The 23480-nt window shown below is 47.9% G+C and overlaps 1 protein-coding gene across 4 annotated transcripts; it reads right to left on the bottom strand.

The window, feature by feature from the left end:
• Positions 1–1393: 1393 nt before the first annotated feature.
• On the bottom strand, positions 1394–21621 carry LOC133352886 (isoaspartyl peptidase/L-asparaginase-like). Of its 4 annotated transcripts, none has more exons than XM_061568875.1 (8): positions 21530–21621; positions 16231–16599; positions 15327–15469; positions 11629–11792; positions 10768–10886; positions 10520–10639; positions 7606–7716; positions 1394–2280 (listed from the first exon to the last, which is right to left on the bottom strand). In XM_061568875.1, the coding sequence occupies exons 2-8, from the start codon at positions 16526–16528 to the stop codon at positions 2078–2080; spliced, it is 1158 nt and encodes a 385-aa protein (XP_061424859.1). In that variant the 5' UTR covers positions 16529–16599; positions 21530–21621; the 3' UTR covers positions 1394–2077. The 4 variants fall into 4 exon arrangements, with proteins under 4 accessions (XP_061424859.1, XP_061424860.1, XP_061424858.1 ...); XM_061568876.1 differs by having other exon boundaries at positions 16231–16596; positions 21530–21579; XM_061568874.1 differs by lacking the exon at positions 21530–21621 and adding an exon at positions 18633–18942 and having other exon boundaries at positions 16231–16596.
• Positions 21622–23480: the final 1859 nt, after the last annotated feature.

Below are 23480 nucleotides of genomic sequence, written 5' to 3'. Positions count from 1 at the left end.
AGGTATCTTAGAGGTAGCTCTGCGATAACCACTTCCGTGGGCTGTTCTCTCGAACATAAAAGGTTGCACTGCCTGGCAATAGATCCAAATGGATAACCCAAATCAGGATAAAAGTGTGGGTAAATAACAAAAAATATATATTTATAAAAAGGCACGTCAAAATAGTCTCCCATGAAAATAAATTACATGCTGGTGCTTCTCTCCGGTTAGCAGCCCTAAGCTATTTGGTGAGCATTCCACATTCCTATGGCGTGTGTGAGTCAAAGCAAGAACCGGCGACTTCTCGTATTATACGGAACTCCTCTTACGAACATCACAGATCGGTGTTATCAATTCATTTTTTTGTTGCAGACCCTACAGCTCCCGTTGTTACTTGGAGTTGCGGATAATACGGTCGCTAATAAGAGGAGTTCTACTTTGCTGGCACTCATTAATACTGACCACTGAGGGATGAAGGTACGAAGGGCCGGGTTTGACCTCTGACCAGGATTTTAACTGGTAACCTTTTCCGATTGAGAAGCCGTGTGCTCTGACCACAGTGCCACCTGGCCTGTAGAATATGTTACTGGAGGGATTGATTATTAACTTGGACATTGGCCCGTGACAAGTCTGACCTGTGCAAGAATAATAATGTACTAATAACTGCAGGTGACCCATGGCTCCAAAGCACTGCAGCAGCTGTAGTTGAAACGCCCCGTGAAGAGAACGAATGGGAACTTTGTACCCAGGAGCAGCACAGCATCATGCAGACCAATCCAAAAACAAAGATCCCCGTGTAGCCTTTAACAAACTATTGGGGCAAGTGCTGTTAGTGAGCACCTATAAAGTCCGGCACAGCACACAAGGGTGGCCAGCACCACGCCCGGCTGCATTTGTGCCCCCAAGTGGTGATGTTTACACACCGCACCAGGTACTCATTTAAGGCTGAGTCGACCGAGAGGAGGAGGCCTGGGACCGATTCAGATAATTATCTGTTGGTGGCCGTAAGCGGGAATTGAACTCGCGTCGCAGGAGATACATCAATCAATTCCCGATGCCACTAAATGGATTAGCAGACTCAACGCACAGTTATAATGGTTTGTACGTTGCTTTTCAATGGCACATGAAATACATAATTGAGTAAAGAATCACCACCCTGAAGAATCCTCTGCCTCATTCCTCAATTCATTCACAGCTCAAGTCACTTCACTGTCACTCGAAAATTGATCCTTAAACTGGGAAAACACGTGGATGCCACTGGGAGCCATGTCGAGTATGAATCGGATTTGTTCAGATTTCTCTGGATTTGCCTCTAAATATTTCTCGAGATTCCATGAAATGTTCACAACACTCCATTGACAGGGAAACGCACGAAACAAATCATCACGAACTGTAAACGTAACAAGTTATTTTATTTGATATGAAAATCGGTAATTATAGTTTTGAAATACAGTACGTTAACACTGAAGTTCTTACTCTATGCTATCGCAGCACCGCAGGCAATATTTTTGCGAAGTTTTTAATCAGCAAATACATTGTGTGACTATAAACTAGGGAAATTATATATTACTAGGAGGTAATACCTACAACGCTTGACGATGTGGATTAATATATTGCATTTCAAGATGCCGTATAAAAACTGGGCAAATAATGTTGTACAGAGGCAGTGAGTCATCGGTAGAGGAAAAGGGGATATGAGACTTTAATATAGGCAGAGAACCGATAGCACGGATAGTATGCATATACATATCCTGCATCGTTTACTTTGAGTAATACTTCTAGTTAATTGTCTAGTGACGTGATTGCATCTGTGTATTAAAGGTATTAAAGATCCTGTATCAGCGAATTATGTGTAATACAGTCCTTGTGAAATCGTCTATTGGCATTTGTAACAACCTAACAAGATCCATCACCGACTTCTGGAGCACTGTTTGGCGACTTTTCCGCTGTAAGAAGTTTGCAACACCCATCGGGCATGAAGCCATCAAATGTTAAACTGTGACAAAATCCCGATTTTCACAAAAGCTTCTTGGGGAAGCCGCTGAACCAACTACCGGGGGAACTGTCCTGGCCCCAACCGGACCGTTTGGTGGCTTTACTAGAGAGGCTCGATGTGGACTTCCCCAGGCTGAAGGCCGTAGTAGAGCGAGCCGGCGGCCACGGCCGCCCAGGCCATGCGCTCGGTGGAGCAGCGAGCCCCCCAGCGCCCGTCCCGGCCCAGCACCACGGCCCCGCCGTGACCTCCGACCCGGTCACGCATGTGGCTCAGGGCCAGCGCCGTCGCCTCATCCGGGGACTTTCCTTGGGTCGGGGCACAAGGGGCACATCTTGAGATGCAAGGGCAGCACCGGCGTGGTGGAGTATGGTCAAATATTCTTAGGTTTTTTCGGTAAAGTCACGTAGGTAAAAAAATAATAAATGAAAATAATAATGAATAAAAATAACTAAATTAAATCACGACGTCTCGGAGGCAACACAAGTCTCCGTCTTCAGGTAGGACCGTCACGGCCAAATTTACTGTATGGTCAAATAACCTTCCACGGCCCGTATGGCATGGGGAGGCCTCCATCTGGAAGTGGATTGACAAACGGGCTGGACCTCTGATTAGCACGGTTGGTTACTTGGGGTGCAAAAAAAGTTCAACATACATACGTGCACATGTACAACGGCAAATAATTACGTGCTTGAAGAATTCAAGTTGCGTTGCATGGCATTGATGTGGATTTTCTACAGGTTTTCACGACGAAGAGGACAGCAGAAGACGACAACGTGTAAATTGTGGAAAATATCATGAGCAGTTAGCACTGGGAAATTGGCGCGTGGACTGGCAGAAATTAAAGGTCTTGTGACCGACTAGAGCAGCGTCGTCTTGGTTGAGATCTTTCCTCACCGACAATTCTTTTGAATATTGAGGCCATCTGTTGCGTAATCACTTCCCCCCCCCCCCCCCCCCCCGTGTGTCTTGTTTCTATACGGCTGCTTGCGCGTGGTGCTGCACGTACAACCGGGACCCTGTGCGTACAGGTTCTATCGTGTACGACCCGGTCTGTGTGCGTTGTGTCAGGAGACAGGTGCGAATGTGATCGTTGAAAGATTTGCTGAGTGCATGCCTCTGGCAAAAAAAAAGAAATCTCTCATCTGAAACTTTTTTTGGAAGAACAGCCAGAGGACAAAAAAAACAAATCTCATTCAGAATGAGGTACCTGCATGTTCGGTACTCTACCCTACAAAATTATGCAGGTAGCTCTATGTGTGTGGCGTTGTGGTTATTGCACCGTGGCGAGCGATAGTGTAGTGCTTAGCGCACCGTGCTACGGACCTGGCGACCCGAGTTCGATTCCCGCTCATGGCCAACACCAGTGACGATTATCTTAACTGGTCTTGGGTCCTCCCCTAGGTCGACTCAGCCTCAAATCAGTATCTGGTAAGATGTATAAACATAGCCACTGGGAGATAAGGCGGGCTAGGCGTGGTCCTGGCCACGGCACCCCATTGTGTGCTGTTCCAGCCTGCATAGTTGCTTGCTAATAGCACTTGCCTCAAAAGTCTGTTAAAGGCTATACTGGGGATCTTTGTGTTTTTTTTATACCGCAACAGGTAAATCATTTCAGGCTGAGATGACCTTGGGGATTATCAGGCTCGAGAAACAGCCAGTGGAAAATTATGAGCACAGTGCCATACCTCTACGGGTTGTGCAGGTAAATGTGTGCGTGTGGGGGTTTTTTTTTTACACACCACTACAGGTAATCACAATTTAAGGCTGATTTGACCCCGGTGAAGGTCAGGACAAGTTCTGTGTCAGGATTGTCATTGAAGTGTCCAAAGCTCAGCGAGCCGCACTCAAGACACCAGGGAATTATTTTTGTACAGTAAAATTAGTGACAGTAGGTAAGATAATTCAAGTTTCTATAGTTGATAATCATTTACAGGGCGCATGCACACCAAAGCTGGCATGCAAGTGCATTCCATGCTAGTAAAACTTCACACGATTAGCGTGCATAGTTCATCCACTGATGCCGTGTACTCTGGCTGGAGATTGAGTCTGGGTTTCTGAGTTTGTTGCGCAAGTGTGTGAACAACCGTTCCCCAGTACTATACTGGGGAGACAAAGGTGGCAGGGTATGATGAATACCGCACCACTTTGTTTTACGTGTCCACAATAATAGGGTGCCACGGTGGCTAGATGTTAACTACCTCACCTGGTATACAGGAGGTCGTGGGTTTGATCCCGACCCTGATGCCTGTATATTTGGAGTTTGCGTGTCTCTCTCTCATCATCATCACGGTGGCTCGGAGATGTTAACTACCTCACCTGGTATACAGGAGGCCGTGGGTTTGATCCCGACCCTGATGCCTGTTGTATATTTGGAGTTTGCGTGTCTCTCTCCCCGTGGTCGCGTGGACTTTTACTCCGGGTCCCTTGGTTTTCCCTCCACATTTAAAAACATGAGCTTATAGTATTTGGCTGCTAAACATTTCCATATGATAAGCCACTTCTTGTGCTATCATGTGTGGCCAGGTCGCTTCTGAAAAAATAACTATATAGCTCTGTGGGCCTTACCTGGTAAAATTAAATAGTTAATAGGTGCTCACTAAGAGCACCGGCCCATATGGTCTGCCAGGTTAAATGAGTAATCTTCGTCATTGTGCGTATGTATTTATCAACCTGAACAGGAGCTCAACTCGAAACGCTTAGCCGAACGGTGTGCGAGACTCAACAATTGATCTTTGTTATATTTCGTAAAATCACAAATAAGGAGAACTCCCACCGGTGCCTCCACATAAAAAAAAGTGTTTAAGTCCATTGGCCTCTTGGCTTTTTGAGCAACCATCATGCCGTGGACGTGTGTCATTTATCGTGCAACCGTTTGTGTTCCATGCCAATTTGTAGCGCGACATGGACTCGAACCCTGTGAAATGCACGGCACCGCTGGAAAATTGTCGGGGCATCTTCTGTTGTGGACGAGTGAGCGGCTGACGGCAGTGGCGTCACTCCACCTTGCTTCATATGCAGAGTCAGCCTTCATAGGCGCTTGCTAACGCACTTTATCGCATGCAAGGGAAGTGTTGGTGGGGTAGGGGGACGGCACTTGGTCGTTGTGAGGCTGTCAGTGGGCACCTTGGGACGACCTTGCCATACCGCGGGTGCATGCATGCGTTCGGTGCTGCTGGCGGTGGTCGGTTTGGTAGATTTTTTTTTTCCACGGTAAAAGTCACGTGAAACTGCGTGACGATTCGTTGGGCGCATTCTCCTTTCCATCCAGGTAGCGCGCCACGCTCATACTTGCACCTACCGTATTCTCCGGATTGTAAGTCGTACTTTTGTCCCTCCCAGGATTTTAGAGTAATGTTTGGGGATGCGTCTTATAATCTGGTAGGTGTGTGTGTGTGTGTGTGAGACCAGATTTGGTTAACCGTATTGACACTTGGGCACTCGTTTGGGGTGCGGCTTACTTTCTGCGGTGGCTTTTCATCTGGAGATTACGGTAAATTCCATGGACTGCCAACTCGAGTCGACCACAGTAATATTTGCGAATACTGTAGGAGGCTGATGTCCAAAACCACATGGAATGTGCCGATCCTATCAGACCTCAGAAGCAAAACAGTGTTGAACCTTAGGGTTTTGTTTTAGAAGCTATGGGTAGCAAAGGTTCCAACTTACATGCCAACGTTCGTCCAACGTTGCATGTTTACTGGTGAGGCACCAGGGCAACTTAAACAAGGGCAACTGCCTTGCATGCAACTTTGTAACACTTTTCCAGTGATGCACAGGGCAACTGTGGTTGCCACCTGTCCTGGTTTTCCCCAGGGCCATTATCTAATTTGAGACAGCTTTTTTGGGAAATGTGTCGTTAAAAGTCCCGGGTTTTTGTCAATCGCGCAACAGCACGCCACTCGAGGCAATGCACGTGCAAGCGAGCTCTCCCGTCTTCTGGCATTGCGAGATATTATTCTGCCCAGTTTCTTGTACATTAGAGGTGGCAGGCAAGCCTTATCTCGCCTCCCCCCCCATAGGTCAACTCAGTCTCAAATGAGTACCTGACGCAGTACGTTGACCGTCAAGCATTTGGGGAGACAAAGGTCACCGGGCGTGGTTTCTGGCCACACCGGCTTTAGGAAGTGATCTCGAATGGAAACTTGCACCTGCGGTCTTGAAGCTACACGGGGAAAGTTGTTTGGATCTCTGTGTGTGTGTGTTAGATCTTCTCCCTTCCATGATGTCCGCGCCTGCACTCTTTTTCTGTTGTGATGATATATTTTTAAAAAAATCTGATTTGATTACGCTCCGGGAAATCTATTAATTACCACTGCTTTGTTTTCGATTCATCGTGTGACACTGTCGTTTTAGCTCTTGATTTTTATTTGCATAATTGCCGTACTTTTTTTTCTATCCGTCCTCAATTTTGGTGGCCCAGGTGCACTCTCGCAAACGAGACTCGATCCTGGTCGTCTTTTGGTGGACTACACCTGGTTTAAAAAAACAACAACTAAATGAACGCAAACTTAATGAATTTGTGCTGTCAATGTTTGAGAATAGCAAGGTGTGAGCTGTACCAGCCCGTGCCGCTAGGGGTCACTCGTCACCGCTACGGGGTCACGCAATGCATCAGGCTTTCGAAGCCAAGCCGAAGCAGATTTCCAGACAGTGGAAATCTATCTTCTTGGTTTTTTTCGGTAAAGTCACGTAAAAGGGAAGTAATAAAATAATAAAAATAAAACATAATAAAATAAGCTTTAAATCGAAGTGGAAATCTAGGCAAGGAACGGAACTAATTTAGCCAATAACCTAAACAAATATAAAAATATTTTTTTTAAACCCCACGAAGAAGTTTAGAAAAAAGTAATCAAAGATTTAAATAAAAAAAATGCAATACTCTTTGGTTCTTTCGGTAAAGTCTGTTTTTACAGTTTGCATCAGCAGCAGATCATGCTTTCCCAGCTGATGACGGACGCTTTTGTTGCGCCCAAAACGTCGTGATCTATTTTATTTTATACCTACGTGACTTTCCCGAAAGAACCAAAGAGTATGGCTTCCTGCAGTCACGAAAGCTTCAAATCATGATTGAAAAATGCAATGTCACGGATCCGACCGTCACATATCCGCCCTGATCAATTAACCGCCCACACCCAGTGCAGTGCTTATGCAAGGTGCAGCTTTCACCTTCGATAAGACGTCCGCAAATCTGACGCACGTGTTCCTAATCTCATGTTACTTTCACTCTGTCGAAAGGTATGTTCCCACGTCGAAAGTGGCTCGCACGATATGTTTGCCCAATGACCGATTTGTACGCACGTTTGTGTCGCTGAAAGAAGTTCAACACACATGCATGCGCCCTGTAATTTTCCACGCATGTTATTTTCGGTTATCCGCCTACATCTGTCTCCAGTGAGTTGGATATGCGACGTCGTGCTGTATGAGGAAAAGTAACAAAAACGTCAGTGCGTTATTTACTCATATTATGATATATATTATGCAATGCAGTGAATTGGCAATCAGTTGTTGCTGGTGCTGCTGCTGTAATGTAATGGTAATTGAAATGTATAAAGCGGCCTTAAACAATCGTTCTCACACGCAATTTCGCACGCGGTCGCACGCAAACGCACACAAACGCACACGCCACGCACCGGCCTCCATGTGGAACAGGATGAGTCGCGCCAGCGTGACCTTCATGATCGACTCTCCGTGCCCGGTGGTGGAAACGGCGCCCACAGCGTTATCCGCGTACCCTCCGCACCCTTTGCACAAAGACAAACGCAGGCTGCTGGGGGGCAAACGGCGTTAGCGAATAGCACCGATGAAGACCGGCCCGGCACACGGGGTGGGGGGTAGGTAGCCGACCCTATGCCCGGCCGTCTTTATCTCCCCAGTGGCGATGTTTTGCATATGGCACCAGGTTCTCATTTGAGGCTGAGTCGACCTAGAGGATGCCCAGAACTGGTCCAGATAATATAATCGTCGCTGGTATTTGCCGTTGGGCGGGAATTGAACTCGCGTCGCCGGGCTCGTAGAGCGGTGCGATCACCGCAATGCCACCGCTCCCCACTACCGCACCCTTGCACAGACACCACACACGGATGTCATCAACACATTCCTGCGGAGGGAGCTGGTAGGAACGTTGGGTTGCGCGGTCAATGGCCAAGGTCACCGGCGGCGTGGTGTATTCCGCAAATATGGCCGACTGTGAGGGTGGGCACAAGCCGGCGTGAGTAGGTTAAACGTTGAGTTTTATAAGGGCACCACGGGGTGACCAGCCCCTCCCCACCCAGCCCCACCCCTCCCAGCCCCACCCAGCCCCACCCTCCCCACCCAGCCCCTCCCCACCCTCCCCACCCAGCCCCTCCCCACCCTCCCCTCCCCACCCAGCCCCTCCTGGGAAGAGGTGGTGGTGATTTTTTTGTGTTTTCAGTCAATTAATGAGTGTTTATACACGTGCGAGGAAATCGGGGCACCTGGAGAAAAACCCACGTGTGTGAGGGGTCAACACTCAATCCCCATACAGATGGAAAAGATGGAGATTAGTCCACATTTAATTTTACCACCTTCTGCTGGCGAGCCAGGGTATGGCACCTCATCGACACCCACGGCAAGAGAGTTTCACGACATCTGCGTGTGATCCACCATCCCTCGGCTCCAAGAGTAATGGGATTAAAGGCCACGTGCGTTAGCCATCAGTGCCCAGCGATGACTATACGCAGATATACATGCAGATATGCACACAGATACACAACGATACACATACTCATACTGGTAGGAACCTCCTGGTTACACCAGTCCACAGGGGATCATTGTGTCCGTCCGTCGTGCATCCAAAAATGGGAGGGGTGGGTCTGGGTGGAGAGGGGAGGGTGGGGAGGGGCTGGGTGGGGAGGGTGGGGAGGGGCTGGATGGGGAGGGTGGGGCTGGGTGGGGGGTGGGAGGGGTGGGGCTGGGTGGGGAGGGGCTGGTCACCCCGTGGTGCCCCTATACAACTCAACGTTTAACCTACTCACGCCGGCTTGTGCCTGCCCTCACAGTCGGCCATATTTGCGGAATACACCACGCCGCCGTTGACCCTGGCCATTGACCGAGCAACCCAACGTTCCTACCAGCTTCCTCCGCAGGAATGTGTTATATACATATGTAGAGGAGTATTGTCAGTCACCAATTAGGGGGCGAGCGGAAGGAGTTGCGAGCGGGTTGAGGGTCATGCGGGGCCAAGGGTGACGTAACGTCGCGGGTTACGCAAGGGGCTTTCGGAAAGCACTTTCGGGAACATGGGCGGAGCCGAGCTGGGGGGGAGGAGCCACCCAAAGGGTTCTTAAGAGGGACCCCGTGACGGGGGCGTGGTCGTCGTGGGGAGCCAGGGTAAGGACCGGCTGGAGTGGGGGTCTCTCCTCGTCGTGGAGAGGTGTTGGCTGATCCCCCGCTCTGGGCTGATGAGTGAGAGAGCCAAAAGGATAGCCGAGGGTAGGGTCCAAATAGTTATTCAGTGTTCGGGTGAAGGACCGAGAGAGAGTGCCCCTACACTGGTGTGAGTGTAGGATGCCGAGTGTGAGAGTGTTTTAATAAACGCCAACAGCCCTTATAGTATTCCCCGTCTCCGCGTGATTGTACTGCACAACATACACATAGACAAAATATCTCCCAATTAGCCTATAAAGGCGGAAAACACATCGCAGAGATAATTGCATCTGAAATCAACTAAGCAGGAAATTTCTCTTGATATGTATAATTTTTGTTTGAATATAACATTCGGCAGCTTTGCGTCCCACGTAATTAGTTAATTGCAGTACTTGTGAATTGCTAACTACACGAGGGGAAATCCTCACCACACTTGGGCGCACAATCAGGGATGATATCGTTCGCCTTGATTACGGACACGCCTCTGACATTAAGGGGGGGGGGGTGCTACATTGCATTAACTGCAGTGGTAGTGAGACATTGCCGAATAGTGGCATGTGACGGACAAGGTGGTAGGAGGTGGAGGGTATTGTACTGGAGACTGCTCAACTCCACAAGCTTTAGATCGGCTCCATAATCTATTGGTGGTGGGTTGCAAAAGGGGCAATTGCCCCCTGATATTTATCGACGCCCGTTACTTATAATCGTCTCAATTGTAAAATAAAAAGTGTGCGTGATCTAATTGACTGCCCAATAAGCAACCAGTACTGGAGGCACTGGAGTGTTTCCTTTGAAACAGAAACATAATTTGCAAAAGTTAATAGTTACAATTGTTTTCCTACCAAGTTGGAAATACGTTTTTTTTCCCTAACTTGACAGCTCAGCAGCTGTGTTAATGTTTTACTGGCAACATTGCACGTTCTTTGGACGTAACCGTCCGTGCGTCCATCCCTCCCTCCGGACGTGACCGTTCTTTGGACGTCACCGTTACAGGGGATAGGATAGTAAGAGAAAAGTAATAGACAACACGCAGCCAGCCAGCCAGCCAGCAAAACTTATATACGTATAGAATACAGTAATGTCTCCTGTGAAACGTGCATCTGCGTGCACCACTGCATGCGCACGGTAGAGTACTACGATATTTAATTCTTGGCTAACCTTTCGAACAAAGACGGTCGCCACATCGTGCGCTTTCAGACGCGCTTCTGCGGCCGTCCTGAACAATCTTCCTCCCGATGTTAGGACGCCACTCGGAGCCATGCACTTTTAAACCATCATCTAGATTGAAACCAAGACATTTTTTTTAGAACTGCTTTTTGTCTTTAGTTTGTTGTCCTTCCCCCCGCACCTCCGATTAGCACGGATGGCTACGTACGGTGCGAAAGAAGCTCAACGTACGTACGTACCCACAATGGGGCTGTCTCCGACGCGACCGGGCATCTTGTTGGTGATGCCCCCTGTGGAGGTGGCACACGCCACGTCACCCCGCGCGTCCAGGGCCACCGCACCCACAGTGTCGTGGGCCCTGCGGACAGACAGCCGCTTTACAAACACACATAAACACACGCATTTATATATAAAAAAACATATTGTACACGTGTAAATGTATGTTGAACTTCTTTCGTGCTGTACGTTGCTAAACGTGCTTATCAAAGGTGCGGGGGAAGTACAGCAACATACAAGACACCCAATCGTGCTGTGACGGTTCCACCTGAAGACGGAAGCTTGTGTTGCCTCCGAAAAGTCGTGATTTTTATTTTATTTTAATTTGACTTTTATTATTTAAATTTTTTACCTACGTGACTTTACCGAAAAAAACCCCTAAGAATATGAATCCTTGCAGTCATGAATACTTCAAATCTAGAATTATACGGGGGATATTTTTAAAATCCTTTATATTAAGTTAACTTGCTTGCTTGCTTGCGTGCTTACGACCGTGCTAATCTTTCGGTCGTTTTTTAACCCACTTCCCGTGATCCAACCGAGCTGATATTTTGCACACAGACTCGTTGTGCGTGACAATTTATTTTCGTGAAAAAAATTTTCCTAAATTTTCCACTTTCTAGGAACAAAAAAAAAATGCATATTTAATTTAAAATACCAATGTGATAAAAATGAAACTCTTACTCAAGAAAAACAGAAATGAATAATAAAATAAAACCGATGCCACGCATATAAAGGATTTATAGTGAAAAACTTTGTTTTTACGGGTTAATTTTTTATCTTTGTCCACGGGCGTCGTCCGTGTGTGACCGCGCGCGACGCACCGCTCCGAGCTGAAGAGCGCCCGCACGGCGTGGCGGTAGCGCCGGTAGCGCTCCCACTCGGAGCGCGCCGCCTCCGTCACGAGCTCGCGCTGGGGCACGCGCGCCACCCCCAGCGCCTCGGCGAAGCGCGCGGCCCCCGCCGCCGTCAGCATGGCGTGCTCCGTCTGCAGCGTGGTTTGTCGCACCGACACGGGACGATGACGACGATGAGAGGTCGGTTTAACGTGTAGCAGGCTTGCGCCAACCGATGTCATTCGTGTAGCAAAGATTTCGTTTTAATAAATATGCTAAATAAATATGCTAAATTCCTCTTGATATGCAAATTATTTTGTCAAGGCGCTCTTCTTCCCCCCTTCAACCCAGCTTAAATATACGCTCCAAACTTGGTGGTGTTTCATTCTTCACCTGAGGACGGCTGCTTGCGTTGTGGCCGAAACGTCGTAAGAATTATTTTATTGTTTTATATTTTTATTATTGTATTACTTCCCTTCTACGTGACTTTACCGAAAGAACCAAGAAGATTTCGTTTTGGGTTAGATTGCGTAAATATGAATGTGACGTTAACCCACCACCACCTGACACAGCCGATTAGTAAGGTCTGTCACGTAAACAAAATGTGCCAATTCGTTACTACAGCACACCGGTGTGTTGGAGAATAATTCTAGATTTGAAGCTTTCGTGACTGCAAGGATTCATATTCTTAGGTTTTTTTCCCGGTAAAGTCACGTAGGTAAAAAATTAGAATTAATAAAAGTAAAATAAAAATAAAATAAAAATCACGACGTTTCGGAGGCAACACAAACTTCCGTCTTCAGGTGGAACTGTCACAGCACGCTTGCTGTATCAAGTAAGAGAAATTACAAGAAAACAGTCCTAAGAATATGTTGGAGAATAAACGCACAACACTTATAATTCGAGTACGATGTTTCGCCGGTGATTACAACCAGCTTCATCAGGCGATTGTGAGAATTGGCGTGAGGTCTGGTGGTGGTGGGTTAACGACACATTTATATTTACGCGATCTAACCCAACACAAACCTTCATGATGAACGATGAGAGGTGGAGGAGGACTCAGTGAGGGTCTCCTGCAACTGCTTCTTGCTGGCGGAAAGGGCCCTACCTCCACCGGAGGGAACTCTAAAGTGGCATTTTTGGTTTCCTCTTCCACCAACATTGGCAGGAAGTTGTTGGAAGAGGTGGCGTGTGGGCCCACACTTTAAACTCCACCACGCGCGATCTGCTAGTCAGCTGTCGCTCGACTAGCTGGGGTGAACCCATTTATACCGCTTGGGCAAACAGAGGCAGTGGGGGGCATTTACGAAACTTGCGCCGTTGTTTCACCTGTCGTGGTGGGAGAGCGAACTGGTGACCTCTGGAGTGCAAGTTCAGTGTGCCGACCGCTAAACCAATCGCGGGAACTCCGGTCATCCTCGCAGCCGCTTTTGGCTAGCCATCGAACAAAGACGGTCACTGCGACGCGCGCTTTCAGATGCGCTTCTGCGGCCGTCTGGAACGCTCTTTCTTCCGTTATTAGGAAGACACTGCAACTATGCACTTTTAAATCTCGATTGAAAACTGATTTCTTCAAAACTGCTTTTTGTCTTTAGCTTGCTGTCCTCCCCCCGCAGCTCCGATAAACATGGTAGGCTACGTACGGTGCGAAAGAAATTCAACGTACATACAGCACAGTATTAGCAACGATACAAACGCATTTAGACCTGACAGACGCATGTAGCTCTCGGGGGATATTTGGTCTCCTCTTTCACGCTGGCCAAGCATCTTGGGATTGCCGATGCTTTACCCCATCACACGTGACGTTCCGATTGACTGCCTCACCGTGGCGTGCCCTCTTACACTGCTGGTGGATGGAGGAGGTGGGGGTGGGGGTGATTTAAAAAATACTTGGCTCATCGTTTCAACTACCGAGCCTGGAAGATGGAATCGAACCGGCGACCTCTGGATTGCAAGTCCAGGGCGCTGATGACCGTTACACCAGGACAGGTATCTTCACACACAGAGGTACGCATCGATCCACTGGTGGATGAGGGCCTACGCACACTGCCCGGATTGTAGGGGTTCGTTTAACCAGACCTCACCATGCCGGACAGCTCGGGGACACGGCTCGGTTGTCACTTGACATCAAGCAGTGGCCACGATTTGAACTCATGTTTGCCGTGTCCGTAGCGCAGTGCAGCGCTACCCGCTTGCTCCTTGCTCTCCCCCACGTATCTACAAATGCACATTTTGTTGTTGTGCATAGCGCGCGTCATGTCCACATGTACGAGTGGGAGCGAAGGCACAATAATGGTTAGCGCACTGCACTGTGAACCCGCCAAAAGGAGTTAAATTCCTGACCACGGCTAACATCGGTGGCGAGAGATATCCCCCCCCCCCCCCCAATTAAATAACCTGCACTGACCAGCACGGTGACATGGCTGCTATAGCATAGGGAGGCCTTCGTCAAGCGATGGATTAAACCAAGGGGCTGTATATTATTGTTATTATTTTATCTACGAATGCTGGCGTGTGAACGTGATGCAGTGTGTAAACTGCTCGGCTGTTGGGTTGCGGGAACTGGGAGCGGCGTTTGTCGCTCAGGATCCTTTGGGCTTCATGAAAACTGGGCGTGGGCTCGGCGGCTCAAATTTAAATTCGACCTTCGCGAGGTCACGCGTGCTCCGATCGCCCGATTTGGAGCCGGGCGATGTCTTTAACGCGACCTTCAGGGTGACGTGGCGACGAGGAATTCAATCGCCGAGCAACCCGAGCTGAAAATCCTGAATGTCCCCCCCCCCACCCCCAATCCTTTCCCTCTCCTCCTCCCCCTCCCCCCCACATAAGCAACCGACGGTCGGGGAGGCATTTGGTATTTTTTAAAGGTTGAATTTTGAAAAATATGGCGTTCGCTTTTCATGTAGAAATCCTGAAATGTTGTTTGGGAGCAGTTGAATGGCCATAATCCTACAGGCTAAGCCGCGCATCTCCAAGGTGAAATCACTGTTTAGCACGGTGGGCTACGTACGGTGCAAAAGAAGTTTAATATACATTCATTCATTACTGCTACCAATCATTTGCAGCTGATTGCCGATGGACTGGGAACGCTTATTTTTCCCTAAGCTTACCTACACACGGGTCAACTCTCACCGACTAAAACTACTCATATATATATAGTACTTGAAAATACACAAGAGGGGATCGGTGATGAGCCAGTGGTGGAAATTCCACATTCCCATGGTGGAGGAGAGTCTATTCCGAGGGAAACCATTGTTGACTTCCCCATAAAGTAATATTTCCAACCAACAAGCAATGTTTGATCTCGCAACCTTTTGATTGGGCGCCGCAGATGTTAACTATCTCACCTGGCATACGCGAGGTCATGGGTTCAATCCTGACCCTGAAGGTTGTATGTTTGTAATTTGCATGTTCTCCCCGTGGTCGCGTGGATTCTTCTGCGGGTCAACATGCGTTTCGAGTATTTGGCTGCTATACATTTCCACATGATGATAAGTCACTTCGTTGAGCTATTAATTGTAGCAAGGTCACTTCTGAAAAATAGCGATATAGCTCAGTGGGCTGGTAAAATATAATAAAAAGTTCAGTATAGTATAGTTTCGATTTGGAGCAGCTCGCTCTGCCGTCGAGTCACCGGGTGCACAAGAACGCACACACGGGGCTCTGCCTCCTGTCCATCACCGCACCTTCTCCATGACCGCGCGGGCCAGGCTGACCGGGTTCGCCACCCCTTGCACGCACGACACGGAGCCCAGGCGCAGCGTCCTCCCGTCCATCATGAGCGCGTCCATCTCCACCTCGCCAGCCTCCGTCAGCACCGAGCCATGGCCTGGGAGGCGAGTTGCACGGTCATAAACGCATTTTTTTTTTGCTGTAATATTGGCCTCGACATAAGAGGCTCCAACCTATGGATATATGTAGTTGAACTTCTTGTGCACCGTACGTAGCCAACTGTTCTAATCGGACATTTATAACTAAAGAGGCTCAACGTTTAGTCGACGAGACACAGCCGAAGGACCTGCATAAAAAAAAAATAGAACCCTAAGGTCGTGGGTTCGATCCCGACCCTGATGCTTATTGTAGAATTTGAGTTTGCGTGTCTCTCTTCCCGTGGTCGCGTGGATTTTTCTCCGGGTCCTCCCGATTTCCTCTCCACAATAAGAAACATGCGTTTATAGTCATTTGGCTGCGATACATTTCCACTTGATAAGCCACTGCGCGTTGGGCTATCATTTGTGCCCAGGTCCCTTCTGAAAACGAGCTATATAGCTCAGTGGGCCTTGCCTGGTAAAACAAAAAATTGTTAAAAAAAATTCGATTTAAAGCTTTCGTGACTGCAGGGATTCATCTGCTTGGTTCTTTCGGCTACAACGCAAGCAGCCGTCCTCACCTGAGGATGGCTGCTTGCGTTGTAGCCGAAACGTCCTGAGAATTATTTTATTATGTTTTATTTTTAATTATATTATTATTTCCCTTCCACGCGACTTTACCGAAAGAACCAAGAAGATGTAATTTTTTTCTTTAAGTCATCAACGTGAATACAGATACCCCCGGCGATGAACACAGAGAGAGAGTGGCGGCACCGCAGACCCGCATCGAAGGCCGCGTCGTCCTCCAGCGCTTTCACGGCAGCCTCCACGGCATCGAGCGCGCTGCCTCCCCCGCGGGACAGAAGCTCGTGGGCTCGCATGGCGGCGCCCTTCACCCCCGCCACGCTCGCCTCGGCCAGATCGTCCGGGATGGCCCACGCCCCGCCGTGCACGACCACCACGGACAGCCCGGGATTCCTCCTCCTCCTCGTCTCGTCGTTATCGTCGTCGTCGTCGGTCATCTTCTCCGTCACCTGCGAATTCTCGTCACGTCCCGACTCCTTGGGAGGCGCTTGCATCGCGAACCCCCCCCGCGCACGTTTTGTTCCGCTGCGTTTCTCGCCTCTCGATCGCGTTGCGCTGATGCCTGCTTTGTTGAGGGCGACATAGGCACGTCCAATAAAGATTGGTTGATGATTGAGGTTCATAATAATTATCAGCCATTATCGATTGATCGATCGATCTACTGCCGGTGGATGAAGACCTCCGCAATGCCATCGCCAACTCTCACAGTTCTGAGATGTAATAATCCACCTAGCACCTGCACGAGATGATTGCATCGCTCCATCTACAAACAGTGCTACATGTGACTACCTCCACTTTACTTACTCCACCACATGCAATATTGCGATCAACTAACTGCGGTGTACTCATTTCAACTGCTGAAACCATCAACTCATTCTAGCTGAGAACCCACTTGCTCGCCATCGTTGTCAACGCGTGCCTGGGATCTTCTCCAGGTGGTCTCCAGAGCCTGGAGGAGGCGTATTGTTGCAAATTCTCAGAAGTGTTCACATTGTTTTGAAGCACCCTGTAGTTGGCAGATGCCACTCTCGCAATCGGTCCCCGACTTATCGGTCCCGCCTGTCTCAGGCCACTCTGTTGGCTCTGCTTGTGCACCAGGAGCCATCCGCCCTGCATGTGTTGTCAACCGGGGCTCGGAGGGGCTGGTTTTGGAGGAACCTGGGGCAGACTTTGTTTGAACCCCGTTAACTGGCATCCATAAGGCAGCACTGACCCTGCTTCCACTGTCGCATTGTGGGGATGTCTTAATTTACAGTATGTTTGTTCTCTCTCTATGTATCTCTGTGATATCTGTCTGCTTATATGTCTGTCTATATGTCTCTGGTTCTGTGTTTTATCTCTCTCTCAAATTTAGCATTCTCAGGAAGAACGTAATCAACCAGGTAGGGTGTTGACTGTTATGTTATCCGACTCTGTTGTATTACATTACATTTCTAAGTACAATAGATTTGTGTTTCTATTTCATTTCTACCTGATGATGATTGCTTGTGTTGCAATCGAAACGTCGTATGCTAGTATTTAATTTATTATTTTATCTTTATACGTGACTTTACCGAAAGAACCAAAGAGTAATTCCTGCAGTTACGAAAGCTCCAAATTAATTTTGCCAGAATAAACTTTGGAAATAATAATAATCATAATTTCATGTTATTTTGCATAATTCGTGCAATCGCATGCCACAATGCTGCGCATAATTAACCAGTCCCATACACGGGTGATATAAAAAACAAATCAAAAACGAAAAAGATGAATACGTAAATAACGGGAGAAAATATGAAGAATGACCATTGCCTGAAACGTCACTTATTATATTGTTTTACTGTTCAGGCCACAGCGTTATTGGCGGACGTGTTGAGTTCTTGTTTTTATGTTTTTGTTCTTGTCCTTGTGCACACACACTGTCAACACAGCAGCAGCATTATCAGATAATCTTTAGAATTTCAGACGCGCATAACAGATTCTATTCTTGCCTATGGCAATATGTTTGGCAGTTGCGTGCCAATGTTGAGGTCTGCTAGCCACGAGAGGGCTTCAGGGGAGAGGAGAGAGTTCGTGTAGTTTTTATATTCCTTCCTTGAAGGAGCAGAGACTGTGGTGGTTTATATGTATGCATGTTTAACTTCTTTCGCACCGTACATTGCCAACCGTGCTAATCGGAGGTGCGGTTTACCATATGGTCCATAGTTTGAGTTGCATGGGCAAAATCACACTAATTAGGCAATCGTTAATGCATCTCTATGTGTCTATATGTATCTATGTGTGTCTATTTAGGTCTCTATGTATATCTATGAGTCCATGTGTTGCTATGTGTCTCATTGAGTTTACTATATGGCCCATAGTTTGAATCACGTGGCCACGATCACACTACTTTGGCTCATATTTCATGTATCTCTATGTATCTCTACGTATCTCTACGAGTCTATTTGTGTATGTGTGTTACTATAGAACTCTGCGTCTCAATGCTTTTACGAAATCATTCCATAGTATGCAATGCATGGCCAAAATCGCACTGCCGTGGCTCGCGTTTTTAATTTTCAATTTATGAATAAGTTGCTTCGATCATTCACTGAAAAGCACAGCACACACTCACACACTTACGTGACCGGGTGGCCTTGCACGCGACTTGGAATGTCAGACTCGCGTTAGCATCGCACGCTTCGACAAGCAGCAGCAGCAAGCAAGCAGCAGCAGCAGCAAGCAGCAGGAACGGCGTGGCTATATTAGCGGCTGTCGGGGCGTAGATTCACACGCGCCAAACAGCAGCGACACGGAAAGCCATGTGTTTTACCTCTTGCGCGCTGTCGATTCAAAGAGCCTAATGAGAAATGCCGAATTTTAAATAGGGCGGCCGCAACTGCAAGCGAAGATGGCTCCTTTCGTTAAAAAACAACAAAGTCCACGCGCGCACACACACTCACGTACACTCTCACTCATTCAAGTCGACCTGTGACCCTGACCGTGAAGAGAGAGAGAGAGTGTCTTGCTTGCTGCACTGTAAGGCTGCTTGCTGCTGCAAGGATCCTTTGTAAGCGGTTTGGTGTCCACCAGTTTAGCATTATGCACCGCGTGCCTGCATGGCCGAAACGAGACCCACACTCCTGCGGACTTAAGCGCATCATCTTAAAGACGCAACACACCATGAGCATCAAGCCAATCTCATCTTGCTGATGATACGTCTCGCTCATATATGCACCTGTCTGTTTAACACGTAGGAAGCTTTCGCGACCAATTTCATACATAATAGAGGTTTTTTGGGTTAGATCGCGTAAGTATATAAATGTGTCGTTAAACCCGCCACCACCCGACACAGCCAACTCGTAAGGGTTGTCACGTAAACAGAACGTGGCCAATTTGTCACTAGTACAGCACACCGGTGTGTTGGAGAGCCAAGCCTGGCTGTCGCCTGATAAAGCTGGTTGTAATTACTGGCGAAACGTCGTACTCAGATTGTAAATGTTGTGGCTTGGCTCTCCAACACACCGGTTAGTGCTGTTCTAGTAATGGATTTGCGCATTCTGTTTACGTGACAACCCTTACTCGTTGGCTGTGTCGGGTGGTGGCGGGTTTAACGACACATTTATATATTTACGCGATCTAACCCCCCCAAAAAACCTGGACTATGGGTGTACCTGTCTCTCCACATCAACAATAACACACAAACCACCGCCCCCATATTATTCTGGGCATGCGATGAGCAGCGTTGATTCAGTACAAACAATCTCTGGGGCGGTTTGGACTTGTAACATCTTGCTTGCAAGCCAAGATCCTCGCCAGTTCGACGCAATGGTAAAGACGAGTAATATTGTACATAACTCAAAACGTAATTTATAGCAACGTTTCGGAGACTATAAATGACAAAATAAATAAGCAATGTCTCCTCCACGTAATTTTTCGTAGCATTTTGTACAATCTATCAACCCGCCACGGCCTTCTGAGGGTGGGGAATTTCATCAGCATTGCTTCGAGACAAAGTGAAACTCAGGTTTCTAAATTACAGCGTCTCATCAGCAGCTTCAACTGCCACAGGTTATTGGCAAAGAGCCTCTCTCTGACATATGGGTCCGATGCTTTGTCTAAAAATAAATTTGATATGTTTTTTGCACGTCGAGAGACAGATAGTGGTGTACGCTCTTTGCAGGCGACATTGTGCTATGCGGTGAAAGCAGAGGGGTAGTGGAAGATGATTTGAAGATCTGGGTGCAAATTATTGAAGGGAATGGGTTGATGGATCAGTCGGACAAAGACAGTACAGTATATGGTGGCAAATTTCAGTGGAAATTATGGAGGTTTGCAATTTGTAAATAACCACTTAATGAAGACGAGCGAGTTGAAGTGCCTGGGTGCAACGATGTGGTTGCTGATGGGTCACTGGAAGGAGAGATGAGAACAAGAACAAGGGCTGGATGGCGGGTGTGGTGTGCGATAAGAGGGTTTCAGTTTGGTCGAAGGGAAACGTGTCCAAGACGGTGGTGAGACCGGCGCTGCTGTATGGGGCCGAGTGCTGGGGCACAAGAAAGAGGGAGGACCAAGCCATGGCAGTCACAGAGATGAGGATGTCGCGGTGGATGTTGGGTTCAACAAGCAACGACAGGGTGAGATAAAGAAGTGAGAGGAAGACTCAAGGCAGTAGACATCACAGAGAAGATGAGAGAGAGAAAAGGCTCTGGTGTGGTTCGGTCATGCGGAGAGACAGCAGCAACATTATGTGGGTCAGAAGGTGCAAGTGATGCAAGTGAAAGGAAAGAGATCAAGAGGAAGGCGGAAGAAGAGGTGAGGGGGGGGGGGCGATGCGATGCGATGGGACACGGTGGCCCGGAACGAGAGATGGCGCAGCACAAGGCAGCAGTGGAGAAGGTTCGCAAGGACAGCGGGAGCCCACACAAGTGGGACAAACGCGTGGAAGAAGACGAAGACGGACAATGCACACGAGAGGAGACGTCGCTTATTTATTCTATTACACTGGTCAACACACTTTTTCTGGCATAAGGTATTCCAACGTTTTAAAGGTAATTTTGGGGTGCTGATTCCAAATCTGGCATCAGTTTTTGTGTATCACATAAGGTTTTTGAGATATCAAATATTGCATTTTCAATAAAAACTGCAGAAGAAAAATATTAAATAAATGTGGATATCTGTATAAAATTATATTATAAACACACTATCCTAAAAATACAGCACCATATTTTAACACTAAAGTAGTCACTGACTCGCAACAACTTGCAGTCATAAGTGACAGAGTTAATTTCGGGTAAAATCAATGAAAATGGGGTATGCCGATAGCATACAAATGAGATGTGATAGAGCAAATCTGAGATCAGATTTGGAATCAGCACCCTGAAATTAGTGTAGAACAGCTGCAAAATTCCAGGCCAGAATTTTGTTTTTTTTGACCAGTGTTTTTTATATTGTCCATAACGACACGATTATTTCGAGTTATTTTTTTGTGGCGCAACAACTTAGGCTGTGTTTTACATTCGGCACCAACATGTTCCTACCCAACGAGCCGTAAAGAGAACTCCGCGAGCCGATGGCGATAAGGCGCGTGTGGAGAGACCCACTGAACTTGCACGCTCTGTTCACGGACTGAACATTGCACAACGACGGGATAAGCGCGTTACATAACCAGCAACGCCCCTCTCGCCTGCCAGCGAGGCTTCACCAGTCGGTGGTTAACACCTCACGCCTCGATAACTTTAACCTGCCATTTCCGCCGCCTTATCTATGAATAAACAGACGCGCGCCGCACCTCTCTCTCTTTCTTACGCAAGGCTACGACTTGTGTTGTAGACGACAAATCGACGTGGAACAAGTCGCCGTTTCCACGAAAGATGACTCTGGGGGGCAACAAATCCACCAGTGCTGGGCAAACAGCACGCGGTGGGGGGGGGGGGGGCCTGGAAGAGGTCAGAAAGAGGAAGAGGGAGCAGGCAGCGAGGCTTATTGTCGAGAAGAAGGGGGCAGGATTGGTGGGGTATCTACTAAGAATGAATAACGCGTAGTAAACTAAAACAACAATTTTTTTCAGGTAATTACCCACCGAGCTTTGATAGCTATTTTTCAGAAGCGACCTGGCCACACATGGATAAGTCAACGAAGTGGCTTATCAACACGTGGAAATGTACGGCAGTCAAATACTCTAAACGCGTGTTCATTCTAAATGTGGAGGGAAAAACCGGAGGACCCGGAGAAAAATTCACGTGATCATTAAAAAAACGAATTCACCAGGTAAGTACCGAATGAGCTATTATAGCTATTTTTCAGACGTGACCTGGCCACAAACGATAGGTCAACGAAGTGGCTTATCGTCACGTGGAAATTTACAGCAGTCAAATACTCTAAACGCGTTTTCATTCTAAATGCGGAGGGAAAAACTGGAGGAGCCGGAGAAAAATCCACGCGACCATGCGGAGAGAGACACGCAAACTCCAAATATACAGGGGAACCCATGACCTCCTGTATGTCAGGCTAGGTGGTGAACATAATATAGAAACTGTTGCAATGGAAACAGACAGAGAAGAGAGAAAAGAGGAAGCCCAAGGAGCAGATTAGAAGCCGCAGAAGACAGAGCCTTGGCACAACGATGTTTAACGATAACAAGTGGAGAAAGATCTAGGAACCACACACTAACAAAAAATCCCCCCCCTCCAATTTTAACACGACTGCGTTGTCGACGTCATGTTCTGAGACAAAGTCTCCATTCGGATCTCTTACGCAGAGCAGCGCAACCTCCTCATCTTGTGAAGTGAATGGGCCACGGAATCAGACATCGCAGAACTACCGCTGAGAGGGCAGCACTTCCCCACACCAGCTGAGAGTAATGTTCGTCGCGTGACAGTTAAACGAATGTTTGATTAATTCTCAACGCTACGCGCTGATTTTTGTTGTTGCGTGCAGTCAAAAGGCGAACGGGTTGCGACTATCAACTTCGATGTACTTGAAAATCCGGTTTTAATCGGAGGCGTCTCTCTGGCTGTTGTGGCGATGTTGGTGGTGGTGGTGGTTGGTCGGGCAAGAGGAGAGGGTTGTGAAGGTTGTTGGTTTCATGGGGAATGACGATGTGTGTGTGTGTATGTTGAACTTCTTTCGCACCGCACGTAGCCAACCGTGCTAATCGGAGGTGCGGGAAAAGGCCAACAAACTAAAACACAACAAAAATGTTCCGTCACGACGGCAGCTGTACAGGATACTGGGGGCGGTAGTGGTTATTGTCGAGGAGACGAGGGTTGTGGTGGTTGAAGGTGGTGGTTAGCGTTGGTGATTGCCATTGGTGGTGGTTGTTATCGGGGCGTGGTGGAGATCGGTTGAGGTAGTTGCTGGTGGGTGGCTAGGAAAAGGAACGCAACTTATCTACCAGATCGGTGAACTTCAAAGGAGAGGGGACAAAAAAAATGAAACGGAGCACTCGGTTCAACACCCCCACGAAAATTCATAAATAGCTGCCGTGGC

The sequence above is a fragment of the Lethenteron reissneri genome, chromosome 42, assembly GCF_015708825.2.
Source record: "Lethenteron reissneri isolate LAM-NWPU_2019-01 chromosome 42, ASM1570882v1, whole genome shotgun sequence".
NCBI lineage: Eukaryota > Metazoa > Chordata > Hyperoartia > Petromyzontiformes > Petromyzontidae > Lethenteron > Lethenteron reissneri.
This window is presented reverse-complemented; position numbering and strand designations above follow the sequence as displayed.

What these genes read in the sequence shown, in the direction of transcription:
- LOC133352886 (XM_061568875.1), bottom strand. Translation starts at nt 16,528, where the DNA reads ATGCAAGCGCCTCCCAAGGAGTCGGGACGTGACGAGAATTCGCAGGTG. An exon ending in CCCGCGCGGTCATGGAGAAG is followed by an intron (nt 11,793 to 15,326) that starts GTGCGGTGATGG and finishes ACCACGCTGCAG; the next exon opens with ACGGAGCACGCCATGCTGAC. An exon ending in CGACCGTCTTTGTTCGAAAG is followed by an intron (nt 7,717 to 10,519) that starts GTTAGCCAAGAA and finishes CTTTGTGCAAAG; the next exon opens with GGTGCGGAGGGTACGCGGAT.